The 15,229-nt window shown below is 44.6% G+C and overlaps 1 protein-coding gene across 2 annotated transcripts in view; it reads left to right on the top strand.

Moving 5' to 3' along the window:
• Positions 1-4,774: 4,774 nt before the first annotated feature.
• Positions 4,775-15,229, top strand: part of NAA16 (N-alpha-acetyltransferase 16, NatA auxiliary subunit) — a gene marked incomplete at both ends in the record, with an annotated part of 64,176 nt that continues 53,721 nt past the window's right edge. For both annotated transcript variants that reach the window (XM_079549310.1, XM_079549309.1), the window contains one exon: positions 4,775-4,828. In XM_079549310.1, the coding sequence (XP_079405436.1) occupies positions 4,775-4,828 (54 nt within the window). The remainder of the gene's footprint in view (positions 4,829-15,229) is intronic.

Here is a 15,229-nt window from a genome sequence, read left to right as displayed (position 1 = left end):
ACTTCATCTAATGACAAGCGTACCAACAAGTGGGAATAGTCCTGTTTCCAAGTTCTGTGCTGTTACATAAGTGGACTTTCCTGTGTATGTTCCCAAAACATGGGCTGAAAATACCCCGAGTTTCAAATCTGGTTATGCAGAGATTGTTGTTTTACGTAAACTTTACTCAAATCAAAGTTCCACTTCATGTCAGGGCTGGCTATAATTATACTCCATATGAATTAGGACTACACTACACAAGGCAAACACCACTCATAAAATGCTACTCAACACAACCGTTCTCATCATTCAGCTAACAGGCAGTTGTATAATCTGATATTATCTATACCCCTCATTATATTCACGTTCTAAAAAGACTTTATGTAACAATGTTTTTTATACCTATAATCACCCTAAAGGCCAATTTACTCCTATGCATGTCATAGAAGGAAAATGTATTCAAATCTCAGATGAAAAACTCCCTGAAACTGTCTTATGTTCTCCCTAGGTGCACAGCTTGCACTAAGAAGTCCTTCTCTCTTCCAAAGTTTGCTTCTTTTACAGGAACTTTCCCTATCTTTTTTATGTTTCAGCAAATCCAACTCCACTGTAAATGCCTTAGAGAACACTGGGTTTTAGGTTTGTTTCTTCTTAGCTGCTGTCATTCAACAGGATTAAATATATATATATATAAAACACTGTATTTGGCACATATAACATCAACAAGTTTTGGCGAGGTAAATACACCTAAAAGGCTGAAAATGAGACGATGGGAATATTTGTACCAAACCTCACCAGCATACAAGGGATAACCAACCTCTTGTTTCACTCTCAGGGCTGCTCCCGGCTCTGCTCAGCCCCTCAGGAGGACAGGAGGCAAAGGGAAGAGACTATAAAACAGCCTCAGAAACCAGGAGCCATTCCAGAGCCCATCCAATTTACAAAGAGGCCACAGCAAACAGCTCCCTGCAGTCTTCCAGGAGCCTTCAATCTGACACTTAAAAATCTTGAAAAGGTGATCTATGGGCAATCAACCAAAAAGCTAATAAGAACATGAAAACTAAAGGCAGGCCATGCACTCAAAATTACAAAACAGAATGAAAAAGAAGAGGGTAGGCCAAGAAAAATCACATCAGCTCCTACTGCAGCCAGAAACAGCTATTACATTAAACCCTCTGATTAAAAGCAATCGTGATTCAGTTTTCACTATCTTTGCTGGCAGTTATTCATCTTAACTCTATGCATGACAGTACAGGCTAACAGATTCTCAGCACTCCCCAGCAGCCAGCAGACTGGACACGGGCTGGACTCAGGGGACATATTCCTCATATCTCATAATACCAGCGAATAGAAACACTCTTTCCTTCCGTTTCCAGGATGATGTTTGAAATGGAATAAGGGAATTGAGTATAAAAGATGGGAAATTCCATTTCTGTCTGTGCTTCCACCTCCCTTATGGTTCACTTTGGCCTACAGAGCTGGTGAGGCCTGTGGCTTGCAGGTGGTGCTCAGGGCAGGGTGCTGCTGCCCTCGGCCAGCAGGCAGAGTGGGGAAGTGACAGCAGCAGCTTCCCAGGCTCCAGGGAACGGGACATGGCACTTGGGATGTGCTTTTAAATTCAAATCTGGCAACTTTAAGCTGCCAACTTGATTTCAAAAGGATGGACAGCAGGACAAGGGGGAGGGGGATTGTCCACATCTACTCTGCCCTTGTGAGGCCCCATCTGGAGTACTGCATTCAGGCCTGGGGCCCCCAGCAGAAGAAGGATGAGGAACTGTTGGAGTAAGTCCAGAGGAGGGCCATGAAGATGATCAGAGGGCTGGAGCACCTCTCCTATGAAAACAGGCTGAGGGAGCCAGGCTTGTTTAGCTTGGAGAAGAGAAGGCTCTGGGGAGACCTCATTGAGGCCTTCCAGTACTTGAGGGGAGCTTATAAGAATAGGGGGACCAACTTTTCACACAGTCACATGGTCGGATAGTAAAAGGACAAGGGGGGTTGCGGGGGGCTGTACTAAAAGAGGGGAGATTTAGATTAGATGTCAGGGACGATGACTCAACCACCTCCCCGGGCAGCCCATTCGAGTACCTAACCATTCTTTCAGAGAAGAAATTTCCCTTAATATCCAATATGAATCTCCCCTGGCACGACTTGAGGCCATTCCCTCTAGTCCTACTGCTAGTTACACAGAACAGGCTGACCCCCCCCCCCCCCCCCCCCACACACACACACAACCTCCCTTCAGGTATTTATAGAGAGCGATAAGGTCTCTCCTGAGCCTCCTCTTCTCCAGACCAAACAATCTTAGTTCCCTCAATCGCTCCTCATAAGAGTTGTGCTTGGATGTTTCTTCCCGCTTTTGACCTAAATAATCTGTTGACAGACTTCTGAATTCTTTCTGTTTGTAGGGAAAACTGGTGACAGAATCACACATGCCTTGAATACAGCCCTGTTTATTAACAAAGCCTGTAGAAAGCGCTTTGTTTGGCCAAGCGCAGTGGGATTAAATGACAAGAAGTTTTCCTGACTGTACTTCCAAACCTCACTTTCAACCAGCCCTCTGCCCCCCCCAACGCTCATTTCTATCTTTAGTCTCTCTCAGCTAGTCTAAAACTGTTTCTTTACTGCCAGCTTGCTCTCCTTTTCTTGCTGCTTTCAACACGGATTTGTAATACAGACACATGTTGAAATGCAGATCAAATGCCTGCCTCTCATTTGCAGTTTTGCCTGTTTTCAGATGGCGTTTGTTCCAGTATTTGGACTAGCAGGGAACTGACACTTTGCTATAAAGAACAGCCTTACTGTCTCAGACCAAAAGTTCACTGAGCACAGTATTCACCTGACCATCTTGGAGGTGTTTACCACAGAAACCAACCAAAGGCATAAAGCCTACTGCAAGGACAGAAGATCTGAGTTCATGAAGCCGTGGCTCCAACTAGTTACAATCAGTGCTAATTCAGTGCTGTGGTGCAGATCTTGAAAATGATGCAGCAGATCTGTCCTTGTCAACAGTACACCTGCTCAGAAAAAAAATTCAGACTCTGAGACCCTGAATTAGGCTTAGTCTTACAGTTTACTATTCCAAAACCATGCCCACTTTCCGTCCCTCCAACACGAAAGGAAGGACCAATGTCCATGGAGCAAGGCTTCTGAGAAGTCAAAGGACACGCTGCTTGGGATTTGCTGCCTCAGCCATACCACTGCTTGCTTTGTGTAACCAAATACAGCCTGTTAAGTGTACAGCCTTCCTAACTGCTATCTTCACATGCTTGCTTTGCTATGTGCATCCACTAAGCTCATCACCTGAGCAGTAGAAATCTCAGAATGATTTGGAAGGAACTTTTAAGATCATCTGGTTCCAACTCCCTGCTGTAGGCAGGGACACCTCCCTCTACATCAAGTTGCTCAAAGCCCCATCCAGACTGGCCTTGAACGCTTCCAGGAAGAGAGCATCCACAGCCTCTCTGGGCAACCTGTTCCAGTGTCTCACCACCCTCACAGCAAAGAATTTCTTCCTAATATCTAGTCTAAATCTGCCCTCGGTCAATTTAAAACCATTTCCCCTCATCCTGTTGCTATATGCCCTTATAAAAGTAAGTAGGTGATAACCATGTTAATATAGGAATAATATTATTTTAAAACACAACTAATGTATTTAAAAAGTGGTTAACAGGGATTCTAATTGAAGCTGCTTAATTTCCGCCCCACCATTCCTTCCCCAGCACGATCTTTTTAATTGATTGCAACTCTGACGGCTTAACCAGTTTCCCTCACAAGGCAGCACCCCATGCTGTGTGGTTTCAGTGCTGCTGGCTTGTTCTTTAGCTTTGCAAAGATCCATTTAAAAGCTATTTCTGCAAATGACAAGGAAAAAATCATTTTTCAAAAGACCTTAAGCCTCCCTTGTCGGAGGAGCCAAGCCACGACAAAACACTGCTCTAAGCACGCGCGGTAATGCTGGGAAGCTTTGTGTAAGCAACTGAACAAAGAGCTGATGCCATAGATGACATCCCAAAGGCCGGGCTGGCGGCTCACCCAGAGCCCAGCTTGACAGCGGGCACCAACAGCGGGCAATGAGGGCCGGAGGAGAGGGGGAGGCTGCGAGGAGACAAAGAGATTTTTCGCCTTATCTCAGCACGGCCGGGCGAGGCCGAGCGCTGAAAGGGGAAAAAAAAAAAAAAAAAAAAAAAGCATCCAGTTTCGAAGGCTTTGAAATAGCCATGACTCAGGGCTTCAGCGAGCCGGAGTTATTTTTACACCTTCTGAGGGCGGCAGTCCCCTTCCTCCCCTTCCTCCCCGTCCTCCCCATCCTCCTCCTCCCTCACTCGGGGCGCTTTCGAGGACCCCTCGCCTCAGAGTGCGGCCGAAGCTAGCAAAAAACAAGCAAGCGCTACTCTCAAAACGAAAAAAAGCAAACCCCGACCCAACCAACCCCTCCACACAACAGGGAGCGGGCGGGAAGCAAACAGCCCGGCGCCACCCGCCCCCCCCCCCCCCACCCCGCGCCAGGCTGCGGTGCGCATGCGCGGCGGGGGACCCCGGCCGCCATTTTGCAGCGTCAGTCGGGCGGCGAGGCCTCCCCGGCAGCTGCGCAGAGGAGCCGCGCTCGCGCGCTGCGCCCGAGGGGAGCCGGCGGGGCGGGCGGTGCAGGCCAATGAGTTGAAGAGTCGCCGCCGCTCGCCCGTGAGCCGAGTTGGGGATCGCCTTTTCCTTTCCCCCGCCTCCTTTCCCTTTCTTGCAGCGACAGCCGCTCCTCGCAACATCGAGCCGCGTTGCCCCGCGGCCGCCCGCCCGCATCATGCCGTCCGTGCCGCTGCCGCCCAAGGAGAGCAACCTTTTCAAGCGGATCCTGGTGAGCCCCCGGCCCGTCCTCCTCCCGCCGCGCGCCGCCGGCTCCTGCTCAGCGGGGAAGGATGCGGCTGTCGGGGCCGCCGCCGCCTCCTTGTCCCGGCTCGTCCCCGCTTCCTCCCTTTGTCTGCGGCCGCCGAACAGGCCGTGCGGCGGCCGGGAGGGGAGGGCGGGCGAGAGGCGGGGAGGGACCCGCAGTCGTCGCCGCCGCTCCCCGGCTTCGCGGCTCTCCGCCCGCGGCGGTAACTCCGGGCCGCTCTCGGGCCGCCGCTCCGTCTCTCCCCTCTCCTCCCGCCGCAAGCGGGCGGCAGCGGCCCTGGAGCGGGGGGCGGCGGAGGCGGAGAGCTGTCAGCCCCGGGTCGGTGCCGCCGGGAGACGGCGAGGAAAAGCATCCTGGCTCCGAAATGCCGTAGGTTTCCACGTGCCGAGCTGCAGAGCTCTGTCTGAATTGCCATCCGCGTCCCTTTGAGACTTCGTGGTGGTTTTAAAGAAACAAGTCGTTTAACTTCCGTTCGAACAGCTTCGTTTTCTACGCTGTTAAAGCTTCTGGAGGATCGCTCCTCTCCCTGGGTCAAACCCGTTCCTCAGGAGCTCTTCGGTGTGACAGTAGGGGAGCTGCGGCCTCAGAGAAGTTAAGGCTCCCGGTGCCGTTCGGCCTTCTGCAGGCAGAGCACAGCTGGCAGTGCGAGTTTCTTTGGTTTTAACCGAGCTTGTTGGGTTAAATGCAGTGATTTTGTGTGGTTCAGCCTCAGGAAGCTGATCTCAGAGCAAACAGAGTGTGTAAGCCTCCATGCTCTGTGACTGGTGTGTTTCAGCAAGAGTTTCTGAGTGTTTTCTTTTGCTTGTTTTAGGTAGTTCGTAGGTTTTTGTTTTTTTTTTTTTTAAGACTTAATGGTGCTTAAGGGTGATTTGTTGCTTACTGCATGCCTATGGTATGCATCTTAGTAAGTCATTCTAGCACTCCTCTCTGCTAAAAATAAGTCACTAATATTAGAACAGTTAAGTGATTATTCTTACTAGTAGCAAACAAGCTCACAGTAGCGATCGCTTCTGAATTTCTTAAAAATTGGACTTCAGAAAAGCTCTCAATCTACTAAATAATGAACTAAACAAGTTCTTAGGCAGGGAAACCACTGAGCTTTATGATGTTAGTTTGTCGGTTTACATATTAATACTTCTTGAAGTTCAGTTTCTCACTGTTCTTAATAGGTAGCTTTAACTTTTTCAAGGGTTTCTTTTCCTGGAAGAGTAAAACCTTGATAGTCTAAGCTGACCCTTTTGTTGGCACTGAAGAGTATTTCAGTATAGTGACGCTACAGATTGCTCTTCAATAATGGAGGGAGCTTTCAGCACTGCTAGAAATCTTGAAATTGCTGGTGCTGCCGTGGGCATTTTAGAAATGAAAATGAATGAAATCATTTGTATGGAAGGCTGTGTAATAAGGTCACACAAGCATACACAGATTGATTTAACCACTTGGAACAGAGGAAAAGGTAACTACTTGTGTATTAAGTGACTTTATAATTGACAGAGAATTAACAGTTGTGAAATGAGAAACTTATCTGGAGAACCTGATAATTAGTTTAGGAGTCTATGCTGCATGCTTAGCAGTGCTTGAGCAAGCTCGCTCAAAACTAGGTGTGATGTGATTGCATAACCAACAGCAATTGCAACATAGGTAAAATGTTAGCATGTAGGTAACAGACCTAGTTTCTCCATAACTGCTGTAAGATGTAGTGCCATAGCTCATTTCTGTACTGACTTCCAGGGCTGTTTGGTCACTTAAGCCTTGCTTTCACTCTTGGACAGTGCTCTTCCTCCACTTAGAGGTGAGACATTGCCTGGGAGGGAGGGGCTGGGCGACTTGAGGCTCCTCTATGCTGTGCTTCTCAGTCTCTCAGAAGGCGTGGAGGAAGTGTTCGAAGGCTTCCTGGCTCTCCCTTTTATGGGAAGGGAGGGAGGCATCCATAAGGAAGAATTAACGCAGGAACTCTGGTGTGTCTCTTACAGCATAAAATCAGTCTTCAGCTCCTGTGACACTTTAAGTGGGGCAGATGCAATCTAAAATAAACATGCAAGTGTGGTAACTTAAAAACGCTTTCTGTTAACATTGGAGTTCAGTAATGTGCATTTGAAGCTTGCTTACAGTAAACGTAGGCGGTTTTTATTTCACATATTTAAAACGAAGTGTCATTTACCTTCAAAGTGTGTTTTAGTTTAAGCAAGTTTGATCCTCTCAGATTGAGAGCCCAGATGATAAACTGTGCTTCTTAAAATGAGGTTTGGGTTTTGGCTTTATGGGATCAAATCAGCTCTACCTGGGTGTGGCCATGGTCCTTATAGGTGTTTTAGAGGAAGGCTGTGGGATTGTTGTCGTTATCTTCAGGGCTTACTTGCTGAACTGGTCCTGTTTCTAAGAACTGGGAAGTGTCGTGTAATAGCTATTGGTGTCTGCCTTGTTATCAGCTAGTATGAAGCATGAGGTATGAGAGAAACAGCAGGCAGTATCTGTGGATACTGCCATGCATTTGAATGTGTGAATTGACCATAATGTTGCATGAAATAAGGATTGTTGCTTTAATTGCAACAAGCAAAATTTAATTGAAGTGCTAGCTTGTTAATGTTTCCCTTAGAAAGGCCTACGTACTAGTCCCCCTTCTGACAAGGCGTTACTCTTTCTAAGAACTGTTTAGCCACCTACTTGTTTGATCTGGAGCAAGGGAACACAAAAGCAGGTGTATCACTTTGTAGCAGTGCCTTGTTACTGCTCAATTCGTGCAGGCATGCCTCTTTTTGGGGGGAAGAAAACTCGGATTCTATCTGAAGTGCCTTTGCCTGAGGAATTGCTCAACTCTGTATTATCTTTTGCTCTCTGGATTTTATGGCTGTCTTAGGATACTTCTCCTAAGATAAATATGATAAAAGATAAGTATGCACGTATTTGTTAGGAGTTAGATTAGTTATTATTCATTAAATGCTAGAACTATAGTATGTGAGATAATAATGGATTATGGGCATGCAACTGGTTCATTTCCTAGTAATGATGGGGATTTACCATGAGCCATTAAACTTGGTAATTAGGAAGCTATGATAGTATGCTAATTAATGCCTCCTAAACCGGATGAATAACATAAGATAGCCATTGTAATCCACCACTGGAGCAGGGGATGATGAAAGTGTCTCTTAAAGATCCTCTCGTTCAAAGAGAGGAGAACAGAGCTGCCAGCAAAGTTCATAGAATCGTAGAAAGGCCTGGGTTGAAAAGGACCACGATGATCATCTAGTTTCAACCCCCCCTGCCATGTGCAGGGTCACCAACCACCAGACCAGGCTCCTGGTGTAGCTCATTGGACTGAGTTGCAATGCAGCTGTTGCTTGTGCTGTTGTGGAGGGCAGCATAGGAAAAATGCAGGCTGTTTCCTTGATATTAACTTTCACAAGAGGTGACAAGGGTTCCTGGTCAAACTGCAGGCTTCTGAGATGATAGAACTGCCAAGGGTATATCATAGACTACTGATAAGAGTCAGTAAAGCTTTTGTAAGGTAAGGCCATGCTTCTCACTTGTTAGCGACTTGAGCAAGTTGGGTCTGGAGAAGTCTGTATCCCAAATGCAAATTCCTGGTTTAATTTTCAAAAGGAATTGAATGCCATCCTGAAAGGCTCATAAGCTGGGTTTACTTGGAGTGATGCTGGTTGTTTATTCACACGGGATTTCTTAGTGTTCCTGTATGGATAAATATATGTTCTGAGTAACTTTTTCTTGTGTTTTGTGCTGGAACTTTTTCTTAATTGCTTACAGTTTCATTGAATAGAAAAAAAGAGTAGCAAGGTGAGTTCAGTTGTAAGCTATTCAAGGCAGAAATAAGAAGGCCTGCAGGAGGAATTCTGGATTCAGTTGGCTCATAGTGGGTAAAATTGATTGTGTGAATGAATGTATTACGCTAAGGAACTCTACTGCGTTATTGGCTGTAAGCTGGGTTACTCAGAAGAGATGAGATTTTTTAGGTATCTGAGGGAGTTCTGTTAAAACCAATTTCCTTGTGCAGCAGTTGAAAGCCAGCAAATCATAGGAGCTGCTGTGGCACCACTCAAGTCCACATTTCCAGTGCAGCGTACAACAAAGTGCAACACCTGCTGGAAGTTACAGTCATGCATGGGTTCATGGGGTGCAAGTCCTTATAAATGCTTGTGTAAAGGTTTACCCTTTGGCTCCAGGAACGGGTGAGCCACAAGTAAGTGGAGGCTGAGGACACTCTGGAGGGATGTACCACTTGTATCTTGTCTCCAGTGACATGGGCCAGGTGGGTCTGATTGCTCTGGCATGTGATCTGTTATGATTCATGCTATTTTTTTTGTCTGAATCACTGTGAAATCTTACAGAGAATGTTGAGATGGGTTTAAGGTTTTAGGCTTATATCACTATTTGCCTTAAGCTTGTTTTAGGATTTCTGATTAAAAACATAACTTTCATTAAAGCCTGAGAGCTTTATTTATTTTTTTTTTTAAAGCACCGCTGATGTTGGTGGTTTCATTTGCTTTATTGCTCACAGATGCAGTCCCACAGGCTTGTGCAGCACCTGCTCAGCCTCAGTTCTTGCTGGTCACGCTGCAGTTCTGTCCCAGAAGCGGCAGATTGCTCTCTCCAATCCTACATAAAGTGCAGATTAAAAACCATTATAAAATGTGTGATAGGGCTGTGACTTGTCTAATTTTTAGTGTGCTATTATGGCTTGTTTTGGAGAGGCATTCACATGTTCATAAAATGCAGAGTAGCTCTAACAACCCAACTGAACAGCCGTAGCTTCCACACAGCACTTTTAAGAGCTTTTTACCAAATGTTCTCTTGTTTCTTCTCCTTTGTTTGAAGCCAGGGATATCCCAACAACTCCAGTTGTGTTGAATGTTGGTGTATCTCACTGAGTGAGACCTCATTATAAGTTAATTATTTTTAAGTAGTTTCATACTTGAATGGGGGTGGTTTATAGGGCCGTTGAAAGATGATTCTTAGAAAACACTGGAACATTTTTCTCTTATTACATGTATTCATCCTGATAGTAAATGCAGTATCAACTTTGTTCTGCCAACAGCATAGAATACGAATAAGAATGATCACAGTGGTTGTTGCACAGAATGCAGGTGAAAGTATGATGTTCTGTAGCAACTTCAAGTGGAAAAAGCTGGTTAAAGGGGGGGAAAAAAAATCTGTTGTTTATGAAGAATCATGATAGTGAAAGCTTAAAATACAACTATGACATTAGTTCCTTGGTGACCAAATATTTCCACTCTGCCTGATGCTGGCCACTTGTTCTATTGCACACTGCCATCTGTGGCCTGACTCAGCTTCTGTGTTGCCAAGCCCATGGCTATGGGCAGGAATGAACCAGTGTGGCCTGACCAAGCTGAGGTGAGGAGGGCTGGGGGTAGGTTGTCTTCATCTTCTTTTCAATACCTGAGGTAAACTGCTCTTTTGTGTGGAAAGCAGAATTGATCCTGCATGGTCCAGAGAAGGGCCATGAAGATGATCAGAGGGCTGGACCATCTGCCCTCTGATGGCAGGCTGAGAGAGCTGGGGCTCTTCAGCCTGGAGAAGAGAAGGCTCTGAAGAGACCTTATAGCAACCCTCCAATACCTGATGGGGGGGCATACAGGAAAGCTGGAGAGGGACTTCTTATAAGAGTGTGTAGCAACAGGACAACTGGAAATGGTTTTAAACTGGAAGAGGGTAGATTTAGACTCGGTATTAGGAAGAAATTCTTGACTGTGAGAGTGGTGAGAAGCTGGAACAGGTAGCCCAGAGAGGCTGTAGATGCCTGTAAGCATTCAGGGCTAGGCTGGATGGGGCTTTGAGCAACCTGGTCTGGAGGGAGGTGTTCCTGCTTATAGCATGGGGTTGGAGCTGGATGATCGTAAAGGTCCCTTCTAGCCCAAACCATTCTATGATTCTATATGCAGCTTGCTGGTAGGGCTTGGAGGAAAGGACTGAAGAACATGCTGATACTGCAAAAAGGTTGTCCTGGGACTAGGAGTGTGGAACGCTGTGAGAATGGACAAGTAGTAATGAATCTTTTTCTTGGCCTCTATGAGCTGAAGCCTCTTCTTCACAGTCTCCCTTTCCCCAGTTTGTTTCTTTTGTTCTCTCAAAACAGTGAACTGAAATCATAGAATCAACACAGAATGGCCAGGGTTGGAAGGGACCTCAAGGATCATGAATTTCCAGCCCCCCTGCCACATGCAGGGCCACCAACCTCCACATTTAACACTAGACCAGGCTGCCCAGGGCCCCATTCAACCTGGCCTTGAACACCATTAGGGATGGGGCACCCATAGCCTCTCTGGGCAGCCTGTTCCAGCACCTCTCCACTCTCTTTGTAAAGAACTTAAAAGTCGGTGTGGAGAGGACTGCTGTATGGAAAATCTTATGCAGAGATCCCTAGAACATCCCTCAAACTGGAGAGTGTTGTGATGATCTTTTTTGCTATATCAATCTTACCAAGTGTCCACATTTTCATGATGCAAGGAGCACTTGCAGTACAAGTAGTGAACTCTCATAATTTAACTGTTTGTTACTCAAAGAAGATGGTGTTAGACCTTGCTATCGAACTGATGAATATTCTAGTAATTATTTGTCATCATAGGAACAGTGTATTTTAAGTTCTGCCCCAAATCTAAGTGAGGTATTTAGTTGACTGAGCTCATCAGCTGCATTGAGGAGCACTAGTTTCCCTGTTAGAAGCATAAGATGACGTTCTGTAGAAGTGCAGTGAAACAGAATGGACCATAAGAGGTCCAACTGTTAAGTCAGTCTAGAAGAGTACTGATGTCCTTATATTGATTGTTCTTGGTTCTGGTCAGAAATGTCCTTTAATAATTTGAACAGCAACTAAATACCTGTCAGCTCCCAGGAAAAGACACCGCTCAAAATCTCTATTGCTGATTAATTACCATTGGTCTTAACCACCACTATGGCTTGGACATGCTTCCAGCACTACTTTTAGCAATCTTTCCATAGGCTTTGATACATGGCGTCTTTACCTTTAGATATTGTCAAGAAACAGCAGAATCAAGTTTTGAATTGCATGATTGTTATTAAATAAGATGTCAAATGCTCACCGTAAGCCTGGTCAGCCTGTTTCATTTGGGTTGAACTACTTTTAGCTAAGAATCTTGTTGCTATTCTTAACACAAGCTGTTTGGGTTGATGTGACAGTTGTCCTGATTCTTTGAATGCAATCTTCTGGTTTATTTGGCCTTCACTTGAAAATGGTTTATGAAGTGGTATGGTATCACTTCAATATGTTCATGAGCCCTCGGGACGGGGAGTAAGGAAGGACAAGGAATTGGTTATGACAACTGCAGCTTCTTGTTTAGACAGTTCTCAGAAGTGCTAATGCCTGAGGAACAGAATGAGGTGTTCTTCAGCTGTACAATTGCTGATCTGGGTGTTTAACTTCATCTTCAGTATGTTCAAAATGTAGCTGTTCCATCAATACAAGACCATTTTGACTAGAAGTGGCGAATGCGTTGTCTGGTGTGGCGTAGTGTGTTGCAAGGAGTTTGATTTACCCATATATATATATAATATATATGCAATTGATTAGTTCTACATGAAGTTGCTGCTTTATAAGTAGCTTTAGTGAGCTGTTCAGATCTGTGATTCTGTTAATAATGAGCAGTATTAATAAATTAATAATAATAAATTAATAATAATAATAAATTAATATAAATATAAATTAATAATATTTTATTTTAATAAAATATTAATAATAATAAAAATAAAAATAATAAAATATTAATAAATTAATAATATTTTAATAAAAATAAATTAATAATAATAATTAATAATAAATTAATGAGCAGTATATAAAAGGGATTTTGGCTGTTGATAGAGTAGGAAGGTTTTGTCTTTAAAAAAAGATGGTATAATACAATAATTGAAACATAATTTGCAAATGCTGATTCCTTGAGTAAAAGAAGCAAAGCACTCTAGTATAGTATTAGTCTTCTCTTGCCATACGTGTTGTATACTTGTTACTGGTTTCTTTTAATCTTTAAATGTCCAGTTATTTCCTGGGTGCTGTGCAGTTCAACCTCTAGATAGTGGCACTTGGTATTTAGCTGGAAGCACACAGTGATGTCTGGTCTGGCTGCATAGCAAATTCTGCAAGTTGGTTACATCTGAGTTAGTGCTGACAAAGGGAATAAACCAGGATGAGAGAGCTGCCAGAGGAGGTAACGTCCTTAAAGGAACATCTGGTAGCAGAAGTTCTGGGTATCACTTTGGCCTTGCCAGAATCTCCCTTTGAGGTTTCCAGGCGTGTAAACATTTGTGACTTGGCTTTAGTTTTTAGCAGGAAATCATTGCCATGAACGGGTGATGGAGGCCTCACATGAAGCACAGCACATCAGGCTGTTTTTCTTTTTTTTTCTTTTTTAGAGCCAGCATATTAGCTTGAGCTTTTGATGTATCAAAAGGCTTAATTCAATGGGAGGCATCCTAATGAACATGCTGCAGTTATATTGGTCCTGGGAAGTACCGAACTCGAAAGTGCGTGGAGACATCAGGTTTCTCATCTATGAAATTCCCATCTGTAGTAGGAAATAAGACTGGAGTTTGATGCCATCTGATACTGTGTCCTGTAAACAAGTTCCAGGTGGAGCATGGTGTGCTCATTCACAGTTCTGAGAAGTGGAAGTCTAAAAGCATTTCATTCACAAAGAAAGGTTGGATACTTCAAAGCCTCAGGCTTGTCAATGTAACTAAATCTGCAAGGCTTTTGGGATATCTGTGTATGTCGAAAAGATTTAAATAACTTGGATTGCTGAATAAGGTCTCTTTTCTCTTATATTTTACATACGTGTTTGTAAATAAGTTATATTTATCTGGGAGTTGTTGGCACTGAGTGGTGCAGTTGACACACTAGAAGGGAATTACACCATCCAGAGGGACCTAGACAGGCCTGCAAAGCGGGCATGCAAGAATCTAGTGATGTTTAACAAAGCCAAGTGTGAAGTGTTGCACCTGGGTCAAAGCAATCGCAGATACATGTACAAACTAGGAGGAGAACTTGAAAGCAGCCCTGCGTAGAAGGATTTAGGAGTCCTGATGGATGAAAGGCTGGACATGAGCCAGCAGTATGTACTTGTAGCCTGGAAGGTCGGCTGCATCAAAAGAGGGGTGGCCAGCAGGGAGAAGGAGGAGATTGTCCCCCTCTGCTCTGCTCTTGTGAGGCCCTGTGTGGAGTACTGCATCCAGACCTGGGACCTCCAGTATAAGAAGGTTGTGGAGGTCCTGAGGAGGGACCGCTCCAACAAGATGATCAAACTGCTGGAGCACCTCTCTTATGAAGCAAGTTTGAGGCAGTTGGTCTCGTTTAGCTTGGAGAAGAGAAGGTTCCAGAGGTACTTCCATGTGGCCTTCGAGTACTGGAAGAAAGCTTACAGGCAGGAGAGGACTGACTTTTTACGGGGTGTCATAGTGATAGGGCAAGAGATAATGACTTTAAACTAAAAGAGGAGAGGTTTAGTTGTTAGGAAAAAAATTGTTACAGGGTGGTGAGAGGCTTGACTGCATTGACCAGAGAAGTTGTGGGTGCCCCATCCTGGGGGGCATTCAAGGCCAGGTTGGATGGGGCCCTGGGCAGCCTGAGCACCTGAGTAGCAGCACTGCCCATGGCAGGGATTTGGAACTGGGTGATCTTTAAGGTCTTTTCCAACTTAATTTATTCTATTATCTGTAAGCCTATGGGAATGATGAGCTTGTGCTTCCCTGCTGGTTGGAAAGCATTGACTTCCATCCATCCATTAGTCTTTGGAAAACATGATCTTGTTTGTCTTCTAGAAATGTGAAATTTGGCACTGATTATCTGGCTTCAGGTCTTGTTCTATGCCTGAGCTCTGTAGGAGGAAAAAAATGCAAACGTTAGAATGAGAATAATAGATATGTATTTCAAGTAGTTAATCTGTTGTAAGGGCACTCTTGGCTCAAATAGCTCCTGTTTGGTATTTAAGCATTACTGTATATTTGACATTTTATTAAATGTTGTGAGAGTTGTTGTAGTATCATGGATGAATGTTCACTATTATGTTTTTTAGGTATACCTGAATAACTTCAGAAAGCACACTTAAAGCATTGCTGATATTTTCTTACGAGTCTTTGTAAAAGAGACTAAACGTTTTATGTTGAGAAAAGAGGAACAAAAGTCCCGTGAGGGGACTTGAAAGTTTGCTGCAGCCTGGGTTATTTCAAATAATGGTTTGGAAACTGGTTTCTTAGCTTAAAAGATCTCAGAGTGATTTTGATGTTGTTTAAATGCTAATTGCCATCGTATAATCATTTGCCTCTGATGGGAACTCCATGGCCATCCTGCCAGAAGTCAGCCAGGCAGAAAAACCTCATCAAATGCCA

This window comes from Tetrao urogallus (genome assembly GCF_951394365.1).
Source record: "Tetrao urogallus genome assembly, chromosome: 1".
Lineage (NCBI taxonomy): Eukaryota > Metazoa > Chordata > Aves > Galliformes > Phasianidae > Tetrao > Tetrao urogallus.
This window is presented reverse-complemented; position numbering and strand designations above follow the sequence as displayed.